Source organism: Carlito syrichta, unplaced genomic scaffold (genome assembly GCF_000164805.1).
Source record: "Carlito syrichta isolate Samal-C Ts95f unplaced genomic scaffold, Tarsius_syrichta-2.0.1 Scaffold301567, whole genome shotgun sequence".
Classification (NCBI taxonomy): Eukaryota; Metazoa; Chordata; class Mammalia; order Primates; family Tarsiidae; genus Carlito; species Carlito syrichta.
The window spans coordinates 609,226-634,218 of NW_007245663.1; the positions used below are offsets into that span (position 1 = coordinate 609,226).

The 24,993-nt window shown below is 41.5% G+C and overlaps 1 protein-coding gene across 14 annotated transcripts in view; it reads right to left on the bottom strand.

Annotated features, from left to right (window-relative positions):
- The window catches only part of TCF4 (transcription factor 4), a 391,888-nt gene that overhangs the window by 175,199 nt on the left and 191,696 nt on the right, over positions 1-24,993 (bottom strand). For 8 of the 14 annotated variants that reach the window (XR_504111.2, XM_008054872.2, XM_008054871.2 and 5 more), the window contains one exon: positions 5,404-5,468. Coding sequence is in view for 9 of the 14 variants with exons in the window: in XM_008054872.2 (XP_008053063.1) it covers positions 5,404-5,468 (65 nt within the window). In the remaining 5 variants the exon portion in view is untranslated. Of the gene's footprint in view, positions 1-2,959; positions 3,294-4,001; positions 4,154-5,403; positions 5,469-5,570; positions 5,950-24,176; positions 24,488-24,993 lie in introns of those variants that run through there. The other 6 variants (XM_021710815.1, XM_008054873.2, XM_021710817.1 and 3 more) reach the window with 6 other exon arrangements.

Here is a 24,993-nt window from a genome sequence, read left to right on the forward strand (position 1 = left end):
GGCTCGCCAAGTTGCCCAGGCGGGTCTCAAACCTGCGGGCTCAGGCAATCCACTCACCTCCACCTCCCAAAGGCGCGGGATTACAGGCTGAGCCACCGAATCTGTACTTCTTAACCAACGCAATGAAAGAACGGACCCATTCTCCCTTTGGGTTTGCTGGGTGGCTTCTGACAGAAGAGGATACCCATCGCAGCTCCCTGAAAATGAACGAGCTAGCTGTGCATGGGGACACAGTTGCAAGGCTCTGTGATGGCTGAGACCGTCGTGATTTAAAATATCCTGCCCCACTGTTCACTCTGGGATGATCAAATGTTCAGGCCATTTGATCTCTGGTTCCAATAACACATCCACCAGCAACAAAGGACAGCTACCATTCCCTTATTCACGCCTTTCCCGAGGCACAGGCCTACGACAGTGAAGCCACCAGGTGCAAATTCAGTCCCTTGAATGTTGGAGCGAGTGTGTCTCCATGGTGTGACCTCGGTGTCCTTCCAGGGCACCACGGCAGGTCAGAAGGGCCTCCAAATGACTTCTGCTGAGATGGTGTTCCATGTCTGGCTTTCACAGGCATAAAAAGGACGCTCGAGGTGTGGTGCACATACACTGCTATCCAGTCTTTACTTCCTCAAGTTGATTTCCAGAAGTGATACTGAGGCAATGAACACTGGGTCACAATTTTGTGAAAACAGGTCACAACTCTCTCCCTGCTAGGCACATAGTACACGGTGGAAGATAAAGCAAACATGACCCCCGCCTTCCAGCAGTTTACAGACTCCTGCGGAAACCAGCATTCAAGAGACACAAAGATGATGGCAAAATCAGAAAAGCATTACGAAGGGGAAGCAGGATGTTCAGGCAGAGTACAACAAAGCCCTGCATTGGAGAGGAATTCATAGGAGCTGAACTTACTCACGGAACACTAAGAACAAACGTTTAAGCATCGCATCAAATTAAAGAGCAGTACATATTTCTGCTTGCACAAGGCCTAAATTGTCATTTTCATATTAGACGAAAAAACCGTGTACCTTTTTTGCTTGTACCTGTTCTATTTTGACTTTAGATAAGAAAAACTTATGGAAGCCAAAAGTTTTAGAATTAAGTCATTTGTAATGCCTTCTGTTACAAACATAAAAACAAGGGGAAAAAACTCTTAAAGGTGTAATTCATTTCAGAATCAACTACATGTTTAATTTCAATGATTCAAAAGTAAGCAAGTTTATGGGCGAACTAAGTGACATACAGAGAAAATCCATTTCCTCCAGTTTCAAAGTTTCTGTGACTTAACAATATTCTCCTAGGTTAGGTCTCATCTAGAGTCCATCGGTCGGTTTCAAGATCTAAACACCATTCACTTTGTTAAGTATAGCCCTATTTGATAACTTACTCAGAAACGAAAAGAATGTGGATAAGGTTTAGCTCTAGACATCAACAGAGAAAACAAGACATGAACTGGACATTCTGTCGTGAAATTCTGCATCAAGACTTCAAGGCATCTTGTTGATTTCCAATCTACCACCGATGTTCACTGCCTTTTACAGGAAGTTCATATGCAATGTATCTCCATGCCTCGAATAATCAAATTATTGCCAATGGTCCAAAAGCTTTTTCATGATCGTTTTTAATAATGCCAGGTTTTGAGCATACATTATTAAAAATACAGCATAATTCTACAGAACATTCTGGGAAATGCACAAACCTAGCTGTGTATTCCAATCAGCTAGGGAGTTGACTGAAAAGCACAGGCCCAACTCACAAGATTCTAATTTGATTGGCTTCAGATAGGATCCAGCGTTCTATAAAACACACACACAAACACACACACACACACACGTCCATCTTGCCCATAGGATACTAGTAATAAAACCATGGCTTTAGGCTCGGGCTACATCGAAGAAAGAAAATACAAACAAGTTCTGATCAACAATCCTAAACTTCCACTGATAGGGACACCGCCTATCCCCTGATAACAATCGTTTGTTATAATCTTTGCTATAATCTCATCAAAAGCAGTAAGTTTGGTAAAATATTTAAAAAGTTTGCAGCTCGCCAAAAATCTTACTCAAAGGAGCAAAAAAGGCCAAAAGCAGGCGACATTTGCCCCTCCTGCCTTCTGCAGCGATGTCCATTAGGTATTAGCGATTGGCTGTGACAGTATTAAGGCTGGACCATCATGCAAAAAACTTTGTGCCCACTCATTTTCGTTTCTGTCAGATTTTCCACTATAAATTTTATTTTCTCTGCCAGTTAAAAGTAGTATGAGGTTGCAATTTGGCAAGAACACGGTAAGCCTGGGTGAGATTTCCGTACCCCGATTTGATTTAAATTAGTTTTGCCATACTTAGTGAGAATGTAAAAAAAAAAAAACAAAAAAAGTTCATCTGGCCACTTGTGTTATCTGTTGGTTTATTTTCTACACAATTTCAAAAGTCTCACATGTTTACCATGTTTACTTCTGGTACTGTCACTTGGAAGTGCATTGATGAATTCATATTATACCACTACAAGTTTTAACGAAAACAACTTCATTGATCATAAAGAACCCGCTGGCTTTTGTTTATTCTGATAAACTATCCATTTTTTAAAGTCACATGTCTATTACTTTCAGTGCTTATTCCTTAAGAGAAACATAACGGATAGATATCTGCTTTTCAACTTGATGCATTTAAAAAATAACATCCAGGTCACATTAATAATTTCTGCCTCCAGGACAGCATTTTACTACCTGTTGCTTATGACCACTGTGTCTCCACACCAGACAAAAGGCTACTGGCTCTGGAACAAGCACGTCCCCAAATAACACTGCTCATCTCTGTCGTCCACGGAATACACACTGTTACAACACGATAAAGCAGCTTTTGGGGCTGCTTAGGACACATCATCGAAAGGCTTTCTATCCAGCACCTCGGTCAAGTCGTCAACAGAAGAAAACAAAAGCCTCCCCTCCACAACAGTCACTCACCTTGTCACACAGTGGGGAATCATTTCAGCTGGGATCTGCTATTGAGACTTGAAGCCCAAGATCCCGAGACTGTGCCTTGCTTTTTGGTCTGCATAGCTGGTGGTGTAGACGGGATTCAAACAATTCGGCACAAGAGAAACTGACACACTGTCAGACACACTAGGGTCTGTACTGTTCTCAAATTTCACAGAGAAGAGAAATTCATACTACGAACAGACACTTTTTCCTCCCCAGCCCCTGTTGCCCCTATCAGGGAATTTCCAAAATTTCGCTTTTATTTATCCTTAAGCCATCACACTGCTGAGGGAGACTGCTGAGACCATGCTAAGCGCAGAGACGGTCGACCCTTGCCAGACTCCAAACCAGGAAAACAGAAACAAGAACGAAGGCATCTCCGCACTCCCCAGCCACATCACGAAGGCTTTTAAAGAAAAGCACAGGCAATCATATTCCTGGATACAAAAGAATTTCCCTGGACACGAATGTCTCTGAACGGACCTCCCAAGGCCCAGAAATTCATCCATCGCGCGTCCGTCCACCTGTATTCCCCCCTCGGCCCCTTTCCCCTTCTCACCTTGTGTTTGCAAAAACAAACTTCGGTTTCACTCGAGGGAAGTATTTCCCCGCAAACGGAGAAAGGAGGGTCTGTCTGTGCTCTGCACACACACAGACTTGCGCGGTCTGGGTGATGCTTTCACAAGTTAAGGGGCCTCACGCTTACTCAGCAGAGGAAATCTTTGTGTCTGTGAGGAATCACGCCAATTCCTATTAGGAAGAAAGGATACAGGGGCGAGGAAGCCTATTCTCTCAATGACCAGCAAAAGGGGCCCAGTGAAAACAGAGACCTCTGCCATGACCATCTGCAAAAAGGAAGGATGTTGTCAACTTTCTTCTCCCCAAAACGCTAATGACCTCCGCCTTGACCCTCAGAAACCAGAGCCACAGGAACACACTCTTCGGCAGGAATTGAGAGCTTTACACCAGAGACACAGCCCTCCGAGGCTCGTCGCCCAGGCTATCTCGCCCGAACATTTGCACTCACATTCCAAAGATGTTTCCGTTGCGCTGGAATGGCTGTAAATTTCTTTCCTGCAGAATTCTTTCCAAACAAACTGCCATCAACTACGCTCCGGCAGGAGTTCTAAACCCAGCACCCTTCACCTCATCCCAACGAATCTTTTGGATGCCGAATATGACTGAATGCGTGGCTGGGCCAAGAGAGTCAACTTTACAAACGCAAATATATACAAGGGAAGAAAAAAACAGCAACAGCCACCCAACCAGAACTCTACCTTTAGATGTCGGATATGCAAAGGAAATTTTCCTCCAAGGTTCCATTTAATTACAAAAATGAAGTCTGCTTACCTGCTTTGGGGATATATTAAATAGGTTGTGATTTAAAAAAAATTTTTTTTGGCCTCCTATCATTTAAAAAAGAAATAGAAAAGCAAAAGAGTTCAAGAAAGTAAGCATCCCCTTTTCGACATTTAAAAAAAAAAAGGTACATTCTGTTTTGGGGAATAATAAAACAGTAACGAGCCTAGAATATTAAAGAGGATTATTAAATTCTATCAAGAGTTTTCCGAAGCAAGAAACTAACGCAGCTATCAAGAGAACGTATACGTTTAAAAAAATATTTTCAATATGACGAATACCGATACTGAAATGAAAAAGAAAGCATCTATAAAAACTCAATTGTCTTGAAACAAAGCTCACATTTTAGCTACTGCTAGTATTTTTAGAAATGGGGTCTCTCTGGAGAGTTAAGAGTACACAAATGCAGGGTGCACAGAGACACAAACACACACTTGCTATACCTCTGCATTACACTGGCATTTTATTATTTAATTAAAGGACTCTTATTTTTCTAGCTCACGCCTGCTTCCCCTGAGACGGCTTTGCTGTTAGCCTGCTGGCCTTGACTTCCAGCCAAAAACAATTCAGAAACAAAAAGGGACAACAAATCATATTTTCACAGACATTTTTACCCCTCAGTACAACCCTGTTTTCACACACATCATACAGTCCCTAAGAAAACTATAATTTAGGGCAAGAGCCACCCGAAACCCAGGGTCTGACACATGCCTCCGCCAAGGACTGCCTGCAGAAGAAATTCTTAAGTTCTCAATTGCAAATAAACTCTTTTGATAGAACCACTTTCCCCGACATGGCTGGTTTACAAACAGTGCCACTGGCACCGGCTGATGGACTAAAAATTAAAAACAAACCAGCGAAGGTGGTTCTGAGACGGCAGCGATTTAAAGATGAGGTGTTCATTAGTCCTAAGCCCTGTGTTATTTCGTTCCTTAAAGAGAGAGGCAGCCTCAGACCTTCCACCAGTGCCTCTGAGTGTCACAGTTTAAAATGCATTATACGATTTAGAAAACAAACTGATTTGCCAGGCTCAGCGTCTCAACCCTTCCACAACAGAGATTCTCACTTACCTGGTGGCAACCCTGTAAGTTTGATTCTCTCCCATAAGATGAGTATGAGCCCCTTTCTGTTTTACCTGCCAAGAGAAACAACAAAAAAGTGTAAATTGCGTTTTTCCTTTTCAAAAAATCTCCTCCAGGTAACAGACATCTACTTCTCTTCCCTGGTGTTTACATACGTAAAGTAGGCACTACTGGCAATGTATGCAAGCAAGAGAGGGAATAACACTTCCTCACTCTGGCTATGATAAACTGGAAAAAAATATCCTTCATTCCTATTCTTAGCCAAACTGCTCCACACTTCCAAAAACTGTCATTCCAATGGCCTCCACTTTCTCTAACAAACAAATTGTCATTCCTTATTTTCACTTTCTTTCTCCCTCACAAGATTTAAACAATTTCATTTTTATTTACACAGCAGGCAAATTATCTATGTAATGACCCTAGTCTAGTAATTCCCATTGATTATATTGACACTTAATGGTGAGGCCAAAGCTAATCAATCACAGGCTCTCCAGATGGTGAATTCAGCAAAGAAACTATTCAAAATTCTGAGTCTCTCTCTCTCCCCCTCTCTTTTTTTTTTTTCTATTCCCTTTCCCAGGAGTAAATCCCATCATGATCAAGATGATGATGGAATTTCCATTTGGGAAACAGGGTCTTTGAAAAATTGCCCACTCTGAACACAGCTTCCAATTCCACCAGTAGACCCAGCAGGGCCAAGGGATCATGGGATGTGGAGGTCTTGTTGCCTTGCTAACAACCCAATTTCCACCTGTAGACTGCTCTGTAGACACACGGAGAGCCTTCCATGCTGTTTGGCCACATCTAAGAACAAAATCGAGGCTGCTCATTTGCTTCTTTTTAAAGTATGTTTAGTCCCTAATAATCGGCAGAGAAGATTGTGAAACCACATTATAAGAGATCTAAGCAGTAGAGTCCAGACAGTGACACATGAACAATCGTCACAGAAAACTGCCCATACTAAGGCATTAAAAGGGGCTAGGGAGGCAGTCCAGGACCTCACCCAGCACAAAACTGATAGGTATTTCTTTCTTTGAGACTAGAGCTTTATGGTGCATTGCATTTTATACACAGGACTAGTCTTTTTTCCAATGGGAAAGTTCAAAACTTGTAGTTTAGAGGCTGAACAAATCTCCTTCTAAAGTTTACAACCTGCAAATTTTCTCCCCTCGACTCAAGTGAATACAAATCCTAAAAGTAACAGCAGTCTATTTAACTTTTAGGTCAATGGCAATGTTATATAAATCTTGTATCTGGTTGAAAGGGCAACTGGCATATAAGATTAGGTTATATATAATGGACAGTGATTTTCTAAGAAAGCGAAACCTGAGTCATCACATTAACCCTCTCGCTTCCAGTATTAACTTTTCTACTGGCTTCAACGAATCTCGACCTTGGGCAAACACCCACCACCCTCCATCTCTGGTGTGGCGTTCAGGGCAAAGTATAAAATCAATGCCCATATCCGTTTCCATTTCAGTGAAACAAGACACCATCACACAGACTGTCCGTCTCGGGAAATCTAAGAGAATAACTTTCACGGTATGAGGCTTTTACATTGAGGGCAAGACACATTTACCTGTATAAGCAGTGTGAATGGCCACACAGACAGACTGACTTATCTGTGTGAGTCAAATTCAAGCTACTTGTACTCTTGAACTTCACTCGACAAATGGGAGACTAACAGAAAAGGCTCAACCTTGATGAGCTGTCAAAGGGTGCCTGTCCTTCCTGATCTCTGGCATCCAAACAAACTTCAATACAGCCATCACATAATGTGTCTTAACACAACATTCACTTGTTTCACAGGTAGAGAGGCGGCAGACAGGCAGGCAGATAGGTAGGTGGGTAGGCAGGCATACAGATGGAAAGACAGAAAGATTCATCAAGTAGAATTTGCTCTGACTTTGTGGGAAACCGAACACCTCGTGCCCTGTTTTGATCGTTTCCAAAGACTGAACTGTAAAATACGGTGTGAGGAAGAAAGGCCATCTATTTGTTTTTCTCTAGGAGGAGTTCCTGAAGCTATCCCCTGGAGATTTTCACCACCCAGCATCATCGCCCAACTCACTGACACCAGCACACGGAACTGGAGAGGGGAATTTTCCTGCCAGGATTTGTCTCACTTATAAGTTGGGGCTATTCCTTCCACTGTTTTTAAAGCTGGAAAGGCAGAGCAAATAATAAAGATGGGGGGGTGGGGGGGAGGGGGGGAGAGAGAGAGAGTGAGAGAGAGAGAGCGCAAAGGAGAGAGAGAGAGAGAGGGAGAGGGTGGAAGGAGAGATGAGAAGAATATGAATTCCGGCTGCAGAGTCCCCGAAGTACTCTTGGCTACATGGATCCAGCACTCTTTACTATCATATCAGATACAGACTGCTTAATCTTAATTTTGCTTGTTAAAAAATATTTATCCAGATACAAAAATAAACCCACTGCAAATTACAAGTTGTCAGGGTTAAAAATCTACTCCTGTTTGTGTGGGGGAGGATAAGAGACCAGCATAGACATGAATCATTCTCAGTAATTTGAGTGTTTCCATGACATCAATGGGCACCCGTCCAGGACTCTGTCGAAGTCTGCGAGGTACCAAAGAGGCAGCACAGCCAGCAGGAGGCTGGGAGGTGCCCTTTTTTTTTTTTTCTTTTTTTTTTTTTTAGGATTATGCTCCTTGTAAAGATTTCATCTGTAGCATCCACTTTTACCATCAAACAGATCGCTCCAGAGACCATGAGCGAACACATTTCATCCTGATAGTGTAAGCCTTTAACTTTATTACATCTTTTTGTTTCCAAATTCAACTATAAATCTGCCCTCAGAGCCTGAACCCCTGTTTAGGAACAAAATAATCAGGGACTGTGGATAAAACCCACGTACCTCCTCAAACATAAGAGATCGATTCCTATCATCTGTCATGATAAAAAGCAGCCATTTTTAAATGACACCTTGATTTTTTTTTCGGGGGGGGAAGCTTTTGAGTCAACTCTCCACTAAAAATTAGCTATGGTCTTGATGCTGATTTTCTGCTTAAAATCCACTGGCACGTTTGTTCCCAATCATAAAATTTTCGAGAGCGCTGATAACACGTTTGGGGAAGATCCGTGAGGGACTCTCTGAGCTCGTGAACACAAAGCTCCCAAATATCTGTGCTTCCTCTATGGCAGGCATGGATTTTTGTCACTGACACCAGCGGGCTGGCACGGACAGCTTCTCTCTTCCTTCCTCCATTCTTAGCCACCAACCTCCCCCATCCCCACAGCCACGGTGGGGCTTGACAGAGCTCAAGATCCTGTTTTTCCAACATTTAAAAGGGATAGCAGTGATGAACAAACCCAGCGCGCGCTCACTGCGGAATTTTCGAGACAACCCTCCAGTCCTAGAATGCGACAGCCGCTGCGGGTATTTTTTGACACAAAGACAATGGTGGCAGTGCCAAGCCCCATGGCTAAAACTACTCAAAAGAGGCATAAGGGTAGCATTAATCGCTCAAGTCTTTTCCTGCATGGAGTCCTGTTGTCCATATTTTAAAAACTAAAAGGTGGGGGGGGGGACCTGAAATACATACCAGAAACAGATCTTGTCAGGCGTCTGACTCGTTTTGACACCTAAAAAGACCAAACGTGAAATTTTTGCTGCTGGTGATGATTTGCCGTGCATGAGACGAAGGATGTGACCTAATGGCGTCCGCAGAGGGCTGAGTGAAAGCTACACAGAGGATTCCATAAACTAAGGCGACATATTGGCTAAACAACTTTCTTCTGCAGAAGCGATGTCTACAAGGAACGTGTAATACTATGTCACATCTTTTTTTAAATTAAACAAGAAAAACGCTGTAAATGAGCAGACACCACGTCCGTCAATCAAGCCTTCTGGAGACAAAGGAGATGAACACGCAGCCCCGTCTCAAGAAGGAGTCGGTGTCTACAGTGAGCAAACAGTCCAGAAAGTCAACATGTGTTCTGTCCAAATCAGACCCGTCCGCTGCTGTCACCTATATTTAAATTTGATGATTAAAAATGGCACCGAAGGGCAATCGAGAAAGGGTTCGCTGGCTTCTGTTGCCCTGGAAAAACTAACCTAAGGAGGAAATATAAGCAACTTTTTTTTGTAAGGTCGATATTTTTGCTGATCTGCTCAATCATCTTTTATCTTGCTGTCCCAAGAAGGAACCGAAAATGTGCTCTTTTTTTGACGGCGGCACGGTTAACCAATATCTACAGCATTCCAAATTTAATATGTTTATATTCTTAGATTATTTGCCATTTGGCTTCTGCTGTTTCTCCCAATGTATCCACCGTATCCTAGCGTGGGGGTACTGGATGACGATGAAAATGTCACAGGAAGGAAAAGAATGGTCTCGTAAATCCATTCCATTCACAGGGACACTTCCAAGAAGGATCCCCTTTGGCGGATCACTGCCCCTGGACAGCTCTAAGCCACATGGAACGAGCTAGAGACAGACAAGAGCAACTTGTCAATGAAATGATTTCTGGAGATAAGTTCGGACAGAGATGATCCTGCTGGTGGTTGACCAGTAGGCTAATAACAGGGTCACCTTTGGATGTATACTCTTTCCTTCACAAGAGGCCACTCTAAAATTATATATAAATGGTAGGTGTCTCACCCACCACTGAAATAGATGCGGCCGGATGGTGGAATACATCATCATGAAAAGCCTTAATGAAAAATTATCTGATGCCGCAGGACAATACCAGGCAAGGCTGCCTCCCTGTTAATCCTCATTCTGGGCACTGAAAAACGAGCCCTTTGTTCCCTCGCGTCAGACTAGGGAACTCACCATAAGCATATTTGACTCAGAATACATTTGTCCCCGTCCCCATGAGTTTCTTTTTCAAAACACGCATCACCGCAAGGGCTACTTCATGAAACGACGATGTTTTCAGTAGTTCTGACTACACAGGGAAGGCGATTTTCTTTACAGTCCTTTCATCTCTTCCATGCCTGCCTCTTCCTCCTCTGCCCAGATAAGATAGTTGAGTCCTTATCAAGTGTGAACCACTGTCCACAGGGCTCCATGGTGTCTGATGTATCCGGTCTGCACAACGACCCGGGAGTACAGGTGGTATCAACACTGTGTTACAGATGAGGAAACCGAGACACAAAAATCGCCCACGGTCACACAGGCACAAGTAGCACAACCAGGACTCAAACCGTGGCCATTTGTCGTTTCCCAGACCTGGGCTCTTAGCACTATTCTATGCTGCTGGTGTTTAAATGCTTGAAAAAAAAAAAAAAGTAGAAACTAGAGGCCCAGTATTGAAGACTCTCAAATTCCCTGAGCTCAAAACACTCATGAATCTGATGTGAAATTAATGAAAGTGTCTTATAGGCGATGATAATTTACATTTACATGGTATTCTATTCCTAAAAGGTCTCTAGGTACTTTAGAGCTGTACAAATGACACACACGGAATTTGTGACCTTTCACAATAAACTGCCACCATCTCCATGTTAACTCAAGACAACTAATGAACAAAAAACATGGCAGAAAGCTGCATTTCTACACATGCCCTATATGAAGACTATGACTTTATATTAAAGAAGGGTGGAAGGAAAAACAGATGTATAATATATAATATACATAATGTATATAATATATCATGTATGATATAGTACAACCCAGCATTGCTCACAAGTAACTTCTATAGCATCATAATCCACAACAGACTCCAGAAATCAAAAGGGAGGCTTAGCTCCAAGAACCTAGGAAATGTTACAAGCTATCTTTCCCCAGAAATTTACACTGTGTCTTAGCATGGTAAAGGCTCTGAGAAGTCCTGCAGTGAAGACATTTAACTTAGTTTAACATGTTTCCCAAACTTATTTGAACATACATACCTGACGCCATCATTTTTTAAATCTATTAATACAAGTCCTAAGGAATTTTAAGAACGACTACACTTCTTAAAAACTTAGCATGAAGAATGTGTTGGGTTAATAGGTTGGTGGTGTCCTATCAAATAAATGATGTTAAGTTCAAATATTGAATTCTATCTTATTCGAATTGATCTGAAAATTTTTAGACTGTATATTTGGTGATGTTTCTATTGGCTTCTACTTCCCAGGGAAATGTGTGGACATACAGATGCATCTTTATTGTTCTGACCGGTTGGTTAACTTGATTTATCTCTGATCCCAGTTTCCAAGGGAGGTCTGGTTTATAAGAAAGCAGAACCTGGCATTATTCTTTTGATTTCTAAAATTTCAGAGAAAGCACTGATTCTCTCCTATAGAATCTTACTCTACAGGGACAACTGTGTCTTCATCCATAGCCTTCAAACATCTAAATTTATAATAAATTTCCTACTAAATGAATTGCAACTCAATTCCAGTCAATAAACCAGTCATCCTACAATCTGGGAAATCCCCTTCCTCTCCCTCTTCCTAAACTGGGAACAGAAAGACAAATGGAGGAAGAGGTGACGAGGCACATGGCTTGCATGTGGCAAGGATCACCGGAAACGGGCAGGTAACCATCCTTCTGGAAAGGACTGGCGTTAACCCTCGCGGATGTTCCCCTAGTGACAAAAACAGAACACTCAGTAATAGCCTGCAGCTCTCATCCTGATGGAAATGACTTAGGGCTGCATGTCAGCACTGATTCACCTCCTGTCGTCCCCGCACACTCCCTGTAAAACTGCGAGGGTCCTAACATCCCGGATAAGGTCTTCCGGGGTCCCCAAAACTCTTCCCTTTGGGGGTCTGCCCATGGTTCAGAATCTATATGCAATTCTCCAACACAGACTTGCTCTTGTAGAACGCTACGGAGTATGCAAATTTAACGACATTACTTAAGACAGCACACCCCAAGAGTTTGTTAAATGGACACTTCAGTCCCTGTTTTTAGAGATGAAGTCCCTGAAATTAAGAACCCTAACCCTAGTCCTTATACAGCTGAAGAGGCCGTAAGGCATGAACAGAGAGAGTTAGAGCACAGACTTCCAGCTCCAGCACCAGCACGGCTCTGTTCTACAATACGCCACCTCTCTTTGGAATATTCTAGATGTGTTATCACTACCTGCTGCAGCAACAAACATTATTCCACCTGCCTTCTCTTTACTGCTGTCCTCTCCTCCAAATAATATTAACTCAATTCAGAATGCCCAAGAGTTCTCAAGTTCTTGGAGGGATGAAAACGTCTGAACTGAGAAGCATTTTGAGTCAAAGTCCTCTGGTACATCAAGGACTACCTTTTCAGCGCAGAATAAAAATACTGTCTTAGATCACTTCGCACACCCTAGACAGCCACAGCCAACATCAGCCCCTTACGCAGCATCACGCTTAGGAGAAGCATACACATCATCAAATTAAAGCACAGGAGTTTTATGCGTTATTTTGCGAATACGGGAAAATCTTGCCTTGAAAATAGCGCTAATTCCACAGAGTGTGCAATTAATCAACATAATCATGGGAATAACTTAGCTGTTTGGGGAGGTGTGTCAAATAACTCTTTAAGGCCACTAAAGTACCACTTGAACCACCAAAGTAATGATTTTCTGAATCAGCAATTTGTACAAGGGTCCCCTAGAGACCTGAAGGACTGAGGGGAACCCTGAAATCACTCAACTTACCTCTAATGAGTAACTTGCCACTGGCTTTCTGTGAATAACACTGTCATCATGCTGTCTACCCTAGTTCATATTTTTGTTGTAGCTTGAGTCTGTAAGGACTGAGCGCAACCAAGGCAACTAAAGATTTGTGTGGCCTTGGAAGAAACAGCACATGCCTTCGAAAGTTTACTTCTTCAAAAGAACAGAACCGTTTGTCACGCAAAAGTGAAAAAGGTCATCCTGCAATGCATGTCAAGGTATCAAAAGCAGACAGAAATAATACTTTTGCCATACTAGTAGCCGGAAAGGAAGGATCAGGACAGGCATAGGGGAAATAAATGCCCCCCCAAATTCAACTCTGCAGCCAAGAAACCTTATGGATCCTAAGAATCACCAATGAGACTTTTCTTAAAAACAGATTCCTGTGGGCTGGGTGTGGTGACTCAAGCCTGTAATCCCAGCACTTTGGGAGGCCAAAGTGAGAGGAATGCTTGAGCCCAGGGGTTCGAGACCAGTCTGGGCAACGTGGTGAGACCTCAAATCTACAATAAATCAAAAAGTTAGCTGGACATCGTAGCGTGTGCCTGTAGTTCTGGCTACTTGGATAGTTGAGGAGGAAGGATCACCTGAGCCCAGAAGGTCGAGGCTGTGGTGGCTGTGAGCATGCTACTGCGCTCCAGCCTGGGCAACAGAGTAAGACTCAAACTCACACACACACAAAAACCAGATTCCTGGGTTCTCTCTCCTACAGTGCTTGAATTCAGCAGAGGAGAGTCGAGCATTCTCTATTTTTAAAAAAAAAATGCCACTGATTATTCTAACAAACCAGGGATATGGGTACCCAGTTTAAGTGACAAGCATAGCTCTGTAAGACTACATAAGCTACAACTCCAACAGACCCAGGAAACCCCGTAGATAACAAAAGGTACATTATTACTAGATCCAACCTACTTAAGAGGATTTTTAGAGAGAGAAGCAATTGTTGATCTTCAAGGCCCTTCCAGATAATTAACATTTCATGGGTTAGAGAAACTTTTTTCTGGCAGCATGCTAGGCCTAGCCTGTGCTCATCTCCACTAATGAAGGCTGGTTGTTTCAAAGAAATTAATTTCACATCACCAAGTAGGTTCCTCTAATAAACAATGGTGTCCCCAAGTCCCACAGTCCCGGAGTTTTGTGAAAGGCTGCATCTCGTTGATCAGACCCACTGGTCCACTGCTCTGAAGCATCCGTCTCTCTCTACTCTAGCTCAAGAATGAAGTCACCTCAGAATCCAACAGCAAGCTCAGAGAGCCTGACTCAGTTTGTTCATTTTAAAAGGGCCCTTCTGCCCACACACTCTCTGTTCAAGCTCTGCTGGAAACAGGACAAGACTGAACTGCAGGAGAGAGTGTGGTGCCTATTCTCCCAGGGAAGGAGCTCGCTGACATTTCTGGCCGGTTTGTAGCAGAGAGGGCATCAAATGAGTAAAACTCCGCTGCCCAGTTAAATTTTCGGGAATGTACTGGCAATTTTTAAGAAAACCCTCAGCCATATTTCACCACATAAATCACTTTTCATTATCAAATTGTCTGCTGCTCACTTACCTCTATTTCTAACAGAGTCTTAGGGACCGTAAATGTAAAAAATGAAAAGGACAAAACGGAATCCGCCACAGCGGAACAGAAAACAGAGGACATGGTTTAGTGTTATGCTTGTTATGGAGCATCTACACAGGCACGCAGTTGTCTATTCAGGAAAACTATATATTGTAGCACCATGTCATATAAGCGATAGCCTCAACTTTCCAGCTAAGTGGACAACTAACAAGAGTAGAACAATGATCGCCTCTTAAAGAAAACACAGATACTTGATATGATACTCAAGACCACACAAAAACCAAAAGAATAAGGGGGGGGTCATGAAAACCTTCCACCTAGTGTACACATAGTTGAAGACACGTAAGCATCATATACACATAAACACACATACGTGAGTGACATCTGTAACCCCAAATGGAAGATACTCCAAGCGTCACTCATGTATGTATCTGTAACATATTCCACGAACATTTCTCTAGCCTTAGCACTGAAAGCAATTGGCCCACAGTTCCTAAACACACACTGCTGAGAAATTGGGGGCGGGGAAATGGCCCAGAGTTCCAACCACTTTCCAGAGCAAAGAAAGAGTAGGAAGACTGCTAGCCAGGAGATACAGAGAAGAGAGATGACTTCTGAGCCAAGCCTGCTCTTCAAGATCAACGACAAGAGAATAAGCCCACAGTCACCCAACTGGCAGGTAAACAGGGCCAAACTCCTCAAACCCAACCAGCCTGTAGCTCTGGTCACTGTCAGAGGAAGGTGAGGTTTGTGGTTGAACGGCTCCACGCTGCAGTGTTCAAGAGAAGCCTCCCAACAGGTGGCTCTAAGAGCAAGACTCAGTCAAGTGAAGAAGGTGGGAGCGCACAGGAAGGAGGAAGGCAGGCAAAGGGAAGGGTGGTCAGGGAGCAGAAAGAGAAAGGAGAAGAATGAAAGGAGCCGAGAGAAACGGCCTCAGCCTATCCGAAGGATGCCAGAAGATAAACTGCACTGCGTGGAGTGTTTGTCTACAGACCACAATGTTCCATCCTGAACTTTGCAAAAATTATCGCCCGAACAGGGGCGAAAGACGTCTAAAACACGTAACATAGGGATATAAATATTTGCCGGGTGCCGTCTGTGTACCACGTGCTGGACATTATTCTGGACGTAAGAGTTTAGACGTCCAAAAATCTAAGCAGGAAGCACAATGCTATGTCTCAGTAAAACGTGTATGGCAAGGAGGAAGCCCAGAGAAGCAGCACCCAACACGATCTCATTGAAGACGAGGTGGTAACAGGAGAGACGTGCACTTGGGATTCCAAGGCAGATGACATTCTAACGGATGTAACAGGGACGAAGCAGCATTTGTCAGAATGCACTCATTCTTAGTTATCGGACCTATTAATATGTTGTGTCAAAGGAAGTAAAAACTGGTATGTAAGAACTTACATCATTTATTCTCAACAAATTTTAAGGTAGCTGAAATCTAAAATTAGAACGAGGGGAAACCGAGAGAAGAAAAAAAAACTTAGATGACATCTCTCCCCTTCCCTAACCCTAGGTTCTTTGATCATTACATGTTGTATGTGGCTGGTTGGGAAATTTTAATGGCTCTGGCTTACAAATTAGAGAAATCTGTAATGCACGACAAAAGAACAGTAAGGGGCTAGACTGTCCTCTCTGCACAACAAATACCAAATTAACACGGACAAGTCATTTAATTTGAGAGATAGACAGAAATCACTTATACCCACGTAATTATCATAAAGACCTAGACGGAACCTTGTCAACAAAGATTGTTGCTATCTTGTAAGACAAATTCATCATAGCCCAGGTCTTCACTGCTAGCTCCCAAGGATACTTTCCACCCAAGCAATGACAGAGAGGCCTGAGCTCTCCCTCTGTAACTGTCCTTGGATAGTTTAGTTCCGTGTCCTTGGGAATAAGACCATCAACGATATGTCCCTTCAACATTTTACACTCTATAAACAACAACTGCAAGCAAAACACACAAACGAAAAAGCTTCACTCAAGCTAGCATTCTCAATGTCTGTAGGGTGCACGGCTTAATATCGCTTGCAAGGAAACCAGAAATGTCTTCATAAGGCATTAGGATGTAAATACACACTCATTCTCAGGGGCGAAGCAAGTGAAAACTACACCTCCCACATCTATTACAGACAAAGGGTCATATTTCAAAATTTCAAAGGCTTATCCTCTTTTTTTTTTTTTTTTTGAGTTGGAGTCTCACTGTCGCCCGGACTGGAGTGCAGTGGCCGCTCCCGGCCACCGCAGCCTCGACCTGCTGGGCTCCGGCCATCCTTCCGCCTCAGCCTTCCGAGTAGCCGGAATTACAGGCACGCGCTACCACGCCCGGTTGATTTTTTGATTTATTGTAGAGATGAGGTCTCGCCTGCCCAGGCGGGTCTCGAACTCGTGGGCTCAGGCAATCCACTCTCCTCAGCCTCCCAGAGGTGCGGGATGACAGGCTGAGCCACCGAGCCCGGCTGGCTTATCCTCTCTTAAGTTCCATTCCCAACTTGTCAAGCAAGAATTCTTCTTAAATATAATCAAGCAAAGCAGAATATAAAAGCAACAAAAATGTGACTCACAGTGATATAACTTAAGCACTTTAGAACCTCAAAAAGTGAAGTAACACAGGCTTTACATGTCTACCAGGGCAATCTATTTAGCAAAAAACACACCAAAAAAAGAAAAAAAGAAGAAGAAAAAGAAAAAAAAATCTTTATTTCCAAATACAAACAACTAACTGCCATACTCAGTATGACGCTACAAACTTTCATTCACTGCAAATATCTGATTCACTGTATAACAGTGAAAAGCCAAAACAAAACAAAAAACAAAAAAAACCCAACCTGGAAAAGTAAAAGAAACTCCCAGAACAGTCAGTTCCCATCTGAGCAGCCAGCAGAGGGCGCACATGCCCCAACAAGAGCCAGTGATGGCCCGGCACCTTCCGGACTCCTAGTGCTAAGCCTGACCAAATCTGAATGGGCCAAGGGGAGTCAGCCTATCAGTGGCATTAATGAAACTGATGAGCTCACTTTAGAAGTAGTCAGAAATAGACACAAGCACACCTCATTATTAAATACCAAGTTTAACAGATTTCTTAGCTGCTTCTGGGAGAGTTGTTCATGGAAAAGGAGTAATTATTTGTATAGAAATGAGCTTCTGTTGGTTTTTTCAAGGCCACTTGCAGTTTTTATAGACCTATATTACTTATATTAGGAGCTACTTAGAATACATGAATCTGTAAAAGTAAATTTTGTTTCTAACATAATTAACACATTTTTGTGAGTATATTAAATTACGCTTTGCAAATAAGTCTCTTTTTGTGTGTGTACATTTCTATGAATTAATTTCTGAAACCCTAGAGCCACCAAATATGTACCATTTTGTGGTTAAACGGAGATACATGAGTTGCTTACTTTTCCAATGGCTTGTGCTTGATTGATTACTTGTAAATTGTCTATTCTGGGTCTCTATAATATTTGCTTTGGGGTCATCGTGGGTTATACCAGAAGAGTACCCTCAGCTAAGTATGTGCATGTACATTTGGCATGTATTCTTTTGAGAAAGTTTCCCTATAAACGCAAAGGTCACAAATTTCTCCTAGTGGTTTCCAAGCTTGTGATTTCAGAAACAATAGCACAGATTGGAAAGAAGGGAAAAAAAAAAAACAACCCATTAGCTCATGTAAGCGCCAAATTAAAACCAACAACAAAAACCATATTATTTACTTTAAAAGATAGTAACTGAATGACCCACAGGACGTCCAATCTCTAATTTCAAATAGGTTAAAATGAATGGAAGGTTTGCACTTAAGCTGCAAAAGCTGGAGAGCTGGTCGGATAATTAACTGCCACTGTCCCTCCACTTAAATGACCATTTCAGCCTCACCTCTACTCATCAACAAAACCAATAAAGCGATGGAACACCTCCATCAGGTGATTTTTTTCTTAAGCATTCTCCTTAGACTTGAAAAAAGAACTCAATTTACAGGTTCTACAAACCAGGTGGTTTAGGTCACATGTAGGTCACCATAAATAATACGCATCCTTTGGCCAATGTGGCCACACCGTTTCTGCCTAAGTTAAAATGACGATGTTGTATTGTTCCTAAGCATCCAATTCTGAAATGTTTGCACAATCTGTTAAGTCCGGGCAAATTTAAATGATTCTGACATGCAGCCTGCTAAGGCCAGTGACGGGGATAATGCCTCTTTACGTGGGTAAAATTCGGTGGCATATAGGTCACTCTCTTAAGGGAATCAACTGCGTGTCTCTTCTTTGCATTTCCACCACAATCCTTCATCCTGCAGCCTGGAGCTGAGAGTGAAATGCAAGGAAGGAGCGGAGTGCTCAAAGCAAAAATCTGCTTCCAGGACAATCCATTATATCTGACAAGTTAAATGTTCCATGGTAGGCCATATGGCATCAGAGCAGGCCCGACGATGGAAGAGGGGAACTCAGCAAATGCATCACAATTAAGGAGTTTGGCTACAGACTTTACTTTGAATTACTTTTTTTTTTTTTAATCGATGTCTAAATGCTGTCCCCCAAGTTTGCAACCGAATCCCTTTGATGAGATCATTTTTTAAGAAGCTCCACAACCCCATTTCTCATCTCAGGACTATGGGTACTGAAATCTATAGGCCATTTTTATCAAATGGAGTTTCGAAGAAGAGGACCTAGAGCCTCATTTTTAAGATTTCAACATAGAAAATATGTAGGCCCTATCTGTTCCCTAGATTAGAAAATTTAGGTGAAATGGATCATTAGATTGGAACATTTAAATGAAACCCGTTTCCACTCTTAAGTCTAAAAGATCTTAAAAGCTGAACAGTCGTAACCGACATATTCCTGTTTCTTCTGTGGTTTACTTGTCATCTCTCCATTGAATGAACAAACTGGACTGCCTCCGTTTAAATCATCTCCTCCTAGCATGACACCAAAAAGGAAATCTGCACACCCTGCTAACACCATATCCCAGAGACAAGTCTTCCAAGCAATCTATGACACTCTGATTATTAAAATCGAGTTGGCTATAATAACAAATGTTTGTCATTCGGAACAATGCAATGCAAATATTTATACTTAAGGGATGCATTTATTACATTAAGGCAGAGGAAGACGAAATTAGCAAAATGACCAAAATAGTTAATATCATGGAACACCACTTTAGCATTCTTTTAAATGAAAACCAAAACAAATGTTTTTATTTCTCTTGAGGAATTCTTGGGGGATAACTGAACCTATAATAAAGCTTTCTATAGAGGGTCCAAACTCATCCGGTCCAGTAATAATTTTAGCAACTCCTCTATTTCCTGAAAATGAAGCATCCTTGAGCACACATATATATGTGTGTGTGTGTGTGTGTGTGTGTGCACGCGCGCACATACATATATATGTACACATATATTTATATGTGTCTGTGTGCGCGCGCGCACATACATATATATGTACACATATATTTATATGTGTCTGTGTATAGTAATAGGTAGGTTCCAAACAACAATGATTATCATGTAAGTATTCACACTGGTTTGCAAACACAAAATTCACAATAATTAAGAGAAACATGCATGCATTTTTTCCCAAAGAGAAGACACTCACTCATTTCCCTAAACTATTTTCACTCTCCATTTCTCCAGAGGGTCACTATTTCCCTCAAATGCACCCGCTTCTGCCTTAATTAAGAATAACATTATTTCAATGAGCAAATATACTTTATAAAAATGAAGCATTCTGCTTCATGTTGAAAACTGTGAACACATTTTTCTGGTGGTCTTCAAGATACCATTTGTGAATAACCTCGTGGATTCTTAAACTTGCAACTCCTTTAAGTATGAGACAATTTATTGAATTATGAAAGATGATATATGGGTTATGAATTGAAAGTCAGCATTTCATATTAACAATCCATTGTTAACAACTCTTCCAACTCCTTATATTTTATTAAATGCGTTCACAAATAAAAGCTCATGCGAGTTTCATTATAAGCCTGTTTGGCAGGTATTATAGATATTAACATTTATATTTTTATTCTATATATGAGGAAAAAAGGAGACTCAAGTAGTTAACTTATTTGTCACAGAGCACACAGCTATGGGATAGGAAGTCCCATCTTTTGCCCAAGCCTTGCTCTAATGTTTTGTGATGCCATGACCAAATATTACTTGACAAAGTATAACCATCAAAAACTTGAGGATGACCATTTTTACTTCTTAAGTCAGAAAAGTAGTCAAATTTGGGGGCATTGAAAAAGGAGCCATAATCCTATGCCCGAATTTGCTAAAAGGAATAAATACACACCCAACACATAATGACACCGATCACACACACACACACACACACACACACACACACACACACACACACACTCTCTCTCTCTCTCTCTCTCTCTCTTACAAAATGTAGCACACACACCTCAGCACCAACAGAGTGCATTGGGCCGTTGTGTATTGTAGATCCTATTTCTGTGTATCCAGACCCACATTTTTATTACTAATTAAAATGTCCAGATGGTAAAATAACACCTGATCCGAGGGGCTTTTAAGTACAGTAATTGTCAATGCTCATCTCCTACACTGTTAACAAATTGGAAAAATTGGCCTACACTGAGTTTTAGACATACTGTTTCCAAATCCTCAGTGAAGTGTATTTACAACTTTAATAATTTGCACCCCAAAATGCCCACAGCAAACCCTTTACCAAGAAAAAAGAGAAAGACCTGACATTCAAATCACCACCACTGAAAGAAAGCTTACAGACTCCAACAGAAAGAGTGCCATGTAATAACAGTAACACAACTGTGTGTACCGAGGAAGAATCCAGAGGAAAGACTGAGGTTAGAGCTATTCAACATCCCATCACCTCACGAGGCTCTTTCTCTGTATCTTTTGTTGTATAGGTGCATGAAATGATAACCAATTAAGTTTTAAAATATATCTTATCTTTTAAAGTGTTTTTTTTAAGTGTGTATACCATATAAAGGCTACAGGTCTTAATCATAAAGCAAACCTTTATTACCTTACAACCTTTTAAAAAATATGGAATCCAGCATGACCCCTGAAATTCAGGTTAGGCAGTGGCTCATGAATAATACACTTGGAAATCACAAATGCTTTTAAAAGGTTCCACTTCCTAATCTTAAGTGGATTCTTTTTTTCTCAAGCAAACATTTTTGCAAATATTTAGGCTGCTTTGATACGCAAATGTTTTCCCCTAACATTTGCACCAGCCAGCCACTGAAATCTCTCCACAGACCCCAACCAATGGGAAAGTTTGCAAGGGAAATGTAGAAGCAAGTAAATGGGAAAACCGGCAGGGGCACCGGCTACACTGTCCACAAACAAACGGTGATCTTGTGGCAACACCTGAAACAAACCCTTTGCATGTCTCAGTCAAACAACGACTTTAAAAGACTCGGTCATGGGACTGTAATTCTCACTGACTACAGCAATAGCTTCCACAGAAGGTAAAACTGATCACCCACAGGTTTCCTATTTCAGAGTTCAATAACTTCAGTAAATGTGGCTTGCTGCTGGACAGTGAAAATCTCATCACTGTAAAAAGAAAATGCCCATAGGAATCAACATGTGTGCAAAACGGGAGACAGAAAAAGGAATAATACTCTCTCGAAGGTCCCAAGCCCTAACAGATACAACAGCAGGGAGCGCTTTCAAAAGTGACCCCCCAAAGGAACATACCAGGGAGAAGATGCCCCTGAGCTCATCGCTATTATCAACTCAAGAAATAGCGCGTGGAAATGAGGGTTTTCTAGAAATAAAAAGGTGCCACATTCAAAACTACCGTGTAAAGACAGCCTGACTACAGTTATTATGAGTCAACATAAGTCCCAACGTCCCTTTTCCCTTCCACTCCTTCTTCCAAAAACACCCCCAAACACCTGCTTCTGGAAATAAAGGGATTCCTTGATAACAGGTCAACAAATCATCTGAAGAATGTCTCTAGTTTCCTCAGTCACAGAAGCTACCAGAGGCCAGCCACACTGAAAACAAAAGCCAGTCTCAGGACTGCCATGGCTGATCCCCAGGCTAGGCATTACTCAGGAAGGTAGGAGTTGGTATACATTTGCGAATTTGGTGGGAGGAGAAAGCTAACAGTGAGTTTATCAAAGCCAGTGGAACGTTCAGCCCTGGGAAATGTGAAAGACCCACACTTGATCTCTGCCTCACTTTCTCATTCTCACAGATTATAAGTGGGCAAAGATTTCATCACATGTGGGTTTGACAATAACAGCTCAATGCCTAAAGCCACAGATTTTAGTTGAGCCCCAAATTCAGATTTGGGGGGAAAAAAAGAACCAATCACAGCAGGAAGCGCTTAAAAAAAAAAAAGAAAAAAAGAAAAGAAAATAGCATCTTGAACAGTTACTCTGCATTTAGTTGTACTGTATGAAAAGAAAAGGAAAAAGCTCTATAAAATGTCAGAATTAACCTATCGTTTCAGATTGCTTACAGGTGAAATTCTACCATCTGGATGGGCAGTTTGCCCGCATAAAAAAGAAATAAACTAAAAGGGAAAAAAAGTAAAACCTTCGCCTGCCTGCTACAGTGACACAATAGATGTCAAAGAAAAGGGGGACAGAGCCACCATCATCTCCAGGCATGGGCACGCACACATTTACACACACACACACACACACACTCTCTCTCATGTATAAACTGTGACCAAAAGCTGGAAGAAGCAAGAATCTGAAATGAAATTTGGTTTCTTGGAACTGAGAGTTTGATAAGATATAAAAACCTAGTCATTCTTGATCACATAACAGAGAAAAACATTTACTTTAAAAAGTTTCATTAGATATCTGATATAATTTCTATTTTCCTGAGATTCTCTAAAAACTTAAGAGCTTCCATATCGAAGTTTATCTCTTTTCTTAACAAGACATACTTACAATCTTTATTTATGCCGGGCTAGCAACTTTGGGAATTACAATTTAACTTTAAACAAACAGGAAATTACATCTTAGGAACTCCCAGAAGTTGTTTCAGTCACTTGAGAGTAAAAATGCTTATAAATGTTGCAGTATATAAAGAAATATGCTTTTATTCTCCCTTTTCTTAATCAGTATACAAAGCTTTTCTTTTAAAAAAATCTGCCTGAGCAAAAATATCTGCTTTAATCAAAATCAATTTTTTTATCCTAAAGATCAAATCTGAAATCAAGTCAGAGCTCTTAAGTTTTTCTTTCTAACCTTGAAGGCCAGATAGAACCTTCCATTTAACTTCAGGCTTGAATGACAAAATGGTACCAGGTTGGCACCAAATGGTTATCTGCCCATCTCAAGTTTCACATTTGAAAGCAACAGACAGAGGGTTTATAAATTAGTAGCTCTCTGTACTTGATAGTTGTCGATCTCTCTGTTCTGGGGTATCTATTTTGATTGTGTAGTGTCTCCTAAAATTACATCTGAAGCAAAACTACACCCAGAAGTGTTGAGTGAGAGAATTATGGGCACACTCTCAAACTCTTACACTAAATCACAAAGGGGATAGATTCAAAAGAAAAGACACTTTAAAAACACCAACTATCATCCAAAGGAAAAAAAAAAAAACCCACCCTGAATAGAGAAATCAAATACTTGCTTTTCTTTCAACCTTACGGGCTGCACGCAGAGGAAGGCACCAGAAGATCTAAGCCCAAATACGTGATGAAGAGTCGCCAAAAACCATGTGGATGAATAAACTGTTGTGGCGTAAATTTGCCAGCCAGAGGACAGAACACAACACGCTGGGGCTTGGCTGTCCTAACATGTTTTACTATGTAAATTTAAGTAGTCTTGAAAGGGAAAAGGAAAGAAAGAAAAAGGTGGAGGGTTTCTGGTTTGGGGGTATTAAAAAAAAAAAGTTTGCCAGAAATTCTCAGACTTGGGTCACAAACAAAAGTACTTTCCCATTATTTTAGAGGGGAAAAAAAGAGAGAGAATCTAGTTCTTAGGCTAGCCCTCATCGCATGCTCCCTCCGAGGGAAATTGAGGGGGGTGGTTTAAAGAGTTAAAGACTCCCTACCATTAATTTGCATCTGGTGCTTTTAGTGTGTGTGTGTGTGTTTTTTTCTTCCCTGAAAAGTTGGCAGAGCTGCCGATTTTCCATAATGCAAGCATTTGGGAATTGTGAGCGGAATGAAACCGATCCAATCTCCTGACTGCGACATGAATTTTCATTAATTACAACCTTGTCAGCAAAAGCATTATCAAAGCTGAATATGAAAATGCTAATGAGTCCTCATTTGCATATTTTTCTTTGTTGGAATGTCATTAATTATTACATTTTATGATGATGAATGCAGCTGTCGAAGCTCTCCGATGCATAATTAGCCATCAGAATGCCAGGAACCGATCAGCATTTTTGGGTGGAAAAAAAACAAATTTCGCTTCCACTCTCCCCCATCCCACCCCCACCA